Consider the following 6,000-nt stretch of genomic DNA (forward strand, 5'->3'; position numbering starts at 1 on the left):
TCTTAAAAGAAATACCAGGATATGTGGCTGACACTTTAGGCTTTAGGAGCTCATGACTGTAAAAATAAAAATACAGGGTATAAAAATGCCAACTTCAGGGGCGGCCAGGTAGCACAGTGAGTAAGAGCACTGGCTCCAGTGTTGGGATGACCTGGGAATCAAATCTGGGCTCAGATACTCGGCACCACACCCACAAATAACTGGCCGTGTAACCTTGAGCAAGTTACTTAACCCTGATTGCTTAAAAAAAAATGCCAACTTCATTCACAGGTAGCCCACATGGTTCAAGGAAGTAATAATAACACATTGATTCTAGGAGAGGATAAGACAGAAATGAACAATTATATTACAAAATATTACATAGGAAGCATATTAGCATTATCAAACAAAATGCTGCAAATCAGGGTTAGCTTCCTGGAGGAGGTGGCATTTAAACAAGGTTTTGAAGATGAATATGACTGCAAAGTTCAGATTCAGTTCAGTTTGTCAGTTTACTTCCCACTTTGCCCCCATCTTTCCTTCCTGTTCCCTTACTTTTTCACCAAAGACTTCTTTAACCATATCATAGCTGGATTTTTGTTTTACCATTATTGCTCTGGGTCCCTAATCTTTTATTCCATTTAACATTGTTTACAGAAAGTTTTCCTTTAAAAAAACCCAATCTATCTAGATGAGTCAATTTTTTAAACTTTTGATGCTTTTTATTTTTACATTACAGTCCTTTCCAGATGTAACTCCACTCTACGGAATTCCCTTGTATCTAAAGAAAAGCAGTTAAGCAAATTACATGGTGTTCTTTTTTGTCATTGATTACATTGCATTCCTTTCATTCACATTATTGTCATTACTCTGTATATTATTTTTCTGGTTCTATTTAGTTCACTCCACATCAGTTCATATGTCTTTCCATGCTTCTCCGAAGTACTTATATTCATAATTTCCTATAGTGAAACAATATTACGATAAAATAATATACCATAATTAATTAATATAAAATAATATACCATAATAATTGTTCGATCATTCCATTCATGTGATATGTGTGTAGTTCTAGGCTCTCTGCCCTCAGGGGCTGGAGTTCTAGACTCTTAGTATCATTCAGCCCATGCCGGTGCTCATGACTGACCTTAGGATTCTCAAAGCCAGGATCCTGACATATCCTTAAATGTCTAGTCTTTAGTCCTAACCATTCCACCTCCACTCCCCTCTTGATTTTGGGCTAGGTATTCACTGGGCCATGGAGCCAGCATTATGTGGTGAAAAGGAATGTTTAATGTCTCCTGGATCTGATAGATCCACCAAGGTGTGGGTTTATCACTTCTCCTGCCAGGATTCTAGCTTAGCCCTTCAGTACCATATCCATATGTCTTTGCTCCAGCCTCTTTTCAGGTCTTCCTGTCTCTCTATTCTCTTAATTCATCCTTCCTAACATCTCCAAAAGAATCTCTCACATTTAACTCTCGTCATGTTATGCCTCTTCTCAAAAATCTTGAGTATCTCCTTTTTCTCCCATGCAGTAAAGTTCAAATGACTTTTGCCTAGAATTTAAGGCCCTCCATAACCTGTATAGTCTGTTTTTCTTGCCTTATCATGTATTACACCCTCTTTACTTACTCTAGGCTCTAGTTAAAGTGGACAGCTCCATGTTCCTGATCATCCACTGACTTCTCATGCTTCTTCTTGTCCCTTTGTACCCTAAGCCTGGAGTGTCCTTCCTTACTCTCTTTTCCTGATGCAGTCATATTCATCTTCAAAACCTTGCTTAAAAGCCACCTCTTGCAGGAAGCTAACCTTGATTTCCAGCATTTTATGTTTATAGTGTTAATATGCTTTTTTTTTTTAAAGCAATTGGGGTTAAGTAACTTGCCCAAGGTTACATGGCCAGTTTTTTTGTGTGGGTGTTAAGTATCTGAGGCCGGAACCAATCCTGGGTCCTCCCGACTCTGGGGCTGGTGCTTTACTCACTGCACCACCTCCCCACCCCCCCGCTAATACACTTCTTGTGTAATATAATTATCTATTTATATCTTATCCCTCTACTAGAATATAAGTTCTTGAGGGAAGATACCATGTCTTAGATAAACTTTATAGCATCCCTACCACCTAACACAGTGCTCTCCAAACAGTTGTCTAGCTGTTTTTCATTCATGTCTGACTCCTTGTGACCCCATTTGAGGTTTTCTTGGTAAAGATCCTGGAGTGCTTTGCTATTTCCTTCTCCAATTCATTTTACAGATGAGGAAATTGAGGCAAACAGGGTTAAGTGACTTTCCCAGGGTCACAAGTCTAATAAGTGTCTGCAGTTGGATTTGAACTCAAGTCTTCCTGACTCTAGGCCTGATGTTCTATCCACTACGCCACTTAGCTGCTCAACCACTGCAAACAAAAGAGCTCACTAAATGTTTGTTAAGAATTTTTAATTCTCTCTGACATACCATTTATCTCTGCATCTTTTCTAAGTCTATAATTTGATGGCCAAAAAGGATTTGTTTTTTCTCTTAAGGCTTCCATACTCTATGTTATGTGCATGTGTGTATGTTTACCTGTATGTGTGTGTGCATGTGTGTGCACATGTGTGTGTGTGTGTAGTGGGAGTGGAGAGGTAGAAGATGGAAGAAGTTATAGGGGAATAGAAGGGAAGATGAAAGGAAAGCCTTTAAGGAACTTTCTTAGTCTTTCTTCTTTCATATGTAAGGTTCATGAGGAGGGCTGGTTTTTTGAACTAACAACAATAACAATAATAATAACAATAAAGGTATTAGCATATATTTAGTATTTTAAGGTTTGTAAAGTGCTTTACTAATATTACCTCCTTTTATCCTGCAACAACCTAAGTGCTATTATTACCCTCACTTTACAGACAAGGAAACTGAAAGACAGAGGTTAAGTGATTTATTCAAGGTCACACAGCTCTTAAGAGTCTGGTACAGGATTAAAACTCAGATCTTCCTGGCCCCAGATCTAGAACACCATCCATTGTGCCACCTTTCTGCCTAGCCTACATAGCTTAGCAATTTTCTTATTAAATAAAAATGAGGCCAGTTGTTCATCATGTTTCTTTTTTGTCATTCCAGGCTGTGCTGAGTCCTCTCATAGCCATTGCCTTGAAAATTTCCCAGATCCATGAGAGGACTGGCCGCCGGGGCCCCACTGTCATCACCTGAATGAAGGAAGGCTCGCTGATCCGGCGTCACAAAAGAGAACCAGGAGGGAGAGCTGCCTTTGCTGATGCCTTCTTGCTACCTGTTTGTGCCTTATATGACTTTGAAATGGTGTTTTGTTGTTGGGGGGAGGTGGGTGGGAATAGAAGACTTCAATTTCATTTCAGCCTTAGCCAGTCGCATTGGCTTACCAATGCAGTTGTGTATTTAGTAGTCTGTTAAAGCTGCAATATCTTGTTAGATCTTCCCTCATAAGTAACTCACAATCAAGAACTAAACTTCCTTCCTTCCATCCCTAGATCTCAACAGTCACAAAGAGAAACGAAGTGGTTTATGAAACAGTTGAGTTCCCATTTGACTGATACTAGATCAATGTGACAGAAGGTTCAGAATTAAGGAGAGAAAGAGTAGTGTCAGTGTGGAGGGTGCTATATGAATCAAAAGACCATAGACTCCCTTGGGCAGCTCAGAAGTAGGCACCCAAGACAGCTAGAGCTCAATAGTTTGGAGGAGGATTCCATTACAGCAGATCAGATTCCATTGTGACTCTCACCAGCAGGCCCCACTGATCACCAGCTGCCCACTCCTAGCAATCCTTCTCTTCCTGTCTTCTCAATTCCTCCCCAAAGCTTCCTCTAAAACACACTTGCACTCTTCCAACAGTACGTGTTAAAGGCTCATTTCTCCTCATTTACTTTCTAAAGAATGTTATTTCAACCAAAATTCTGGCTTCTTTCCAAAGTTCTCCCAAACTTATAAATCTGTCATTTCTTGGCCATGTAAGGAAACTACTCATTGGGAAAACCTTATGGGAATGGACATTTTTAATTTTCCTAAGCCTTGAACATGTCCCACATATTTATGATCCCACAGGACCATAGGACACATGTGTTTGTATTGATTCATCCTGGAACATCAAAATCCCCTAAGGTCCACTATCTTGTTGATTATGCTGAACAGTTTATACCTTCTGAGATTACTTCAGAAAGGAGAGCATTTGTCTGTTCATTGGTCTCACCTTTTCCTTGATAGGGACCAAAGGGAACATAGAACCAATATTAAGGTATGAAATGGATGCTGGGAGGGACACTTGATTCATATGTCGACCTTGGGATAGAAGAAGAGCCAGGGGGTCCTCATAAGAATGAGAAAAAAAGATAGACACACCTTGCTTTCTTCACTAGGGAAAGGACACTGCAGCTGTGACTCCACAAGAAACACACACACATTGTGCATGAAACTTGTTTGCATGTATTTGCTTCCTTGGGAACAACATACTCATCAGCTCGCCCACTGGGAGAGCCTAGCACAGTCTGACTGGCAGAATCAAGGTGAGCCCAATTGGGAAAATGTCCTCAGGAAGCAAAGATTTTCCTGTTTTCTGTCTATGCTTCTGTCAAAAATCGCAGTGACATTTAGTAGTTAATAAAAAAATGCAATGCTCTATTTCAGTCTACATCAAGGCTTGTGGATTTTTTCCCCCCACCATTTCCCAAAGTGATACTTTATCTACAGATTCTTTTTTTTTTTTTAAGCAATCAGGCTTAAGTAACTTGCTCAAGGTTACACGGCCAGTTATTTCTGGGTGTGGTGCTGAGTATCTGAGCCCGGGATTTGATCCAGGTCATCCCGACACTGGAGCCGGTGCTCTTACTCGCTGAGCCACCTGGCCGCCCCTATCTACAGATTCTTAACCATTCTTATGTCATGTACCCCACTGGCAGTCCAGTAAGCCTATGGAGCCCTTTTAAAAACAATGTTTCTAAATGCATAAAATGGAATACATAGGATTACAAAGGAAACAAATCATATTTAAATATAATCATCAAAATATGTTTTAAAAAATTCATGGACCCCAGGAGCAGAACCACTGATGTTTGGGAAGGTCTGAAGATGCTGTATTCCATCTTCACCTCAGGGGACCTAGGTTAAGTGAATGATGGGAGCTTGATGGTACAGTGCTGATGGCAGAGTGCTGATTCTGGAGTCAGGAGGACTCATCTTTGTGAGTTCAAATTTGACCTTAGACACTCAATATCTCTGTGACCAAGATGTATAAACAAGTCACTTAACCCTGTTTGCCTCAGTGTCCTCATTTGTAAAATGGGCTGAAGAAAGAAATGGCAAACCACTCCAGTATCTTTGTCAAGAAAACCCCAAATGGGATCATGAAGAGTTGTACATGACCAAACATCATCATCATCATCATCAAAGCAGATGGAATGACAAGGAGATCTCATTCCCCAAAGCTGCCTTTGAGAGTTTGCCAAACCAAAAATGTGTTTATAATGCTGTTTCTTCATTTCAAAGTTCAAGTAAGAACTGTTTGAATTCAGGTTGTGGAAGACTAACCACAGGACACATAAAAATTTAATAAAACTTCAATTCTGGTTGACCATCATCTCCTTTCAGGTAAAGATCTGCTTATTAATCTGCCATGCTCTTTCGAAGACAGCAAAAATTTAACCCAATTCAATGAATGCTGATTCAATATCTTGTGTGGGCAAGGCATTGAAAATATGATGACAAAAATAAAAGATAGTCCCAGTCCTCAAAGAGCTTATAGTCTACTAGCTCACCTTTCAGTTTCTTCACCCTTCGAAGCTGCATTCATAGAAATCCTTCTCAAACTGGGTGACCTAAGTCAACTCTTGTTTTAAAATGTTTAAGTTGTCTTCTAAATATTGACTTTTTTTCAGACATTTAAGCAAGTACTAATCATGGTAGGCTATAGAAGAGAGGTGTACGATTTCTCAGGGAGTAGGACTTCTGGGGATTTGTCAACATCCAGTGTGTTTTCCCCACCCTTCACCCTCCAGCACCCATCCCCCATTTCTAC

The 6,000-nt window shown here is 40.0% G+C and overlaps 1 protein-coding gene across 1 annotated transcript in view; it reads left to right on the plus strand.

The window, feature by feature from the left end:
* The window catches only part of PGM5 (phosphoglucomutase 5), a 221,670-nt gene extending 217,053 nt beyond the window's left edge, over window positions 1-4,617 (plus strand). Inside the window, exon 11 of the mRNA XM_069086900.1 lies at window positions 3,075-4,617. Coding sequence (XP_068943001.1) covers window positions 3,075-3,164 — 90 coding nt within the window. The 3' untranslated portion in view covers window positions 3,165-4,617. The remainder of the gene's footprint in view (window positions 1-3,074) is intronic.
* The last annotated feature ends 1,383 nt before the right edge of the window (window positions 4,618-6,000 follow it).

This window comes from Petaurus breviceps, unplaced genomic scaffold (genome assembly GCF_028583685.1).
Source record: "Petaurus breviceps papuanus isolate PSGF00001 unplaced genomic scaffold, PetGlider_PUasm1.0 118, whole genome shotgun sequence".
NCBI classification, from domain to species: Eukaryota; Metazoa; Chordata; class Mammalia; order Diprotodontia; family Petauridae; genus Petaurus; species Petaurus breviceps.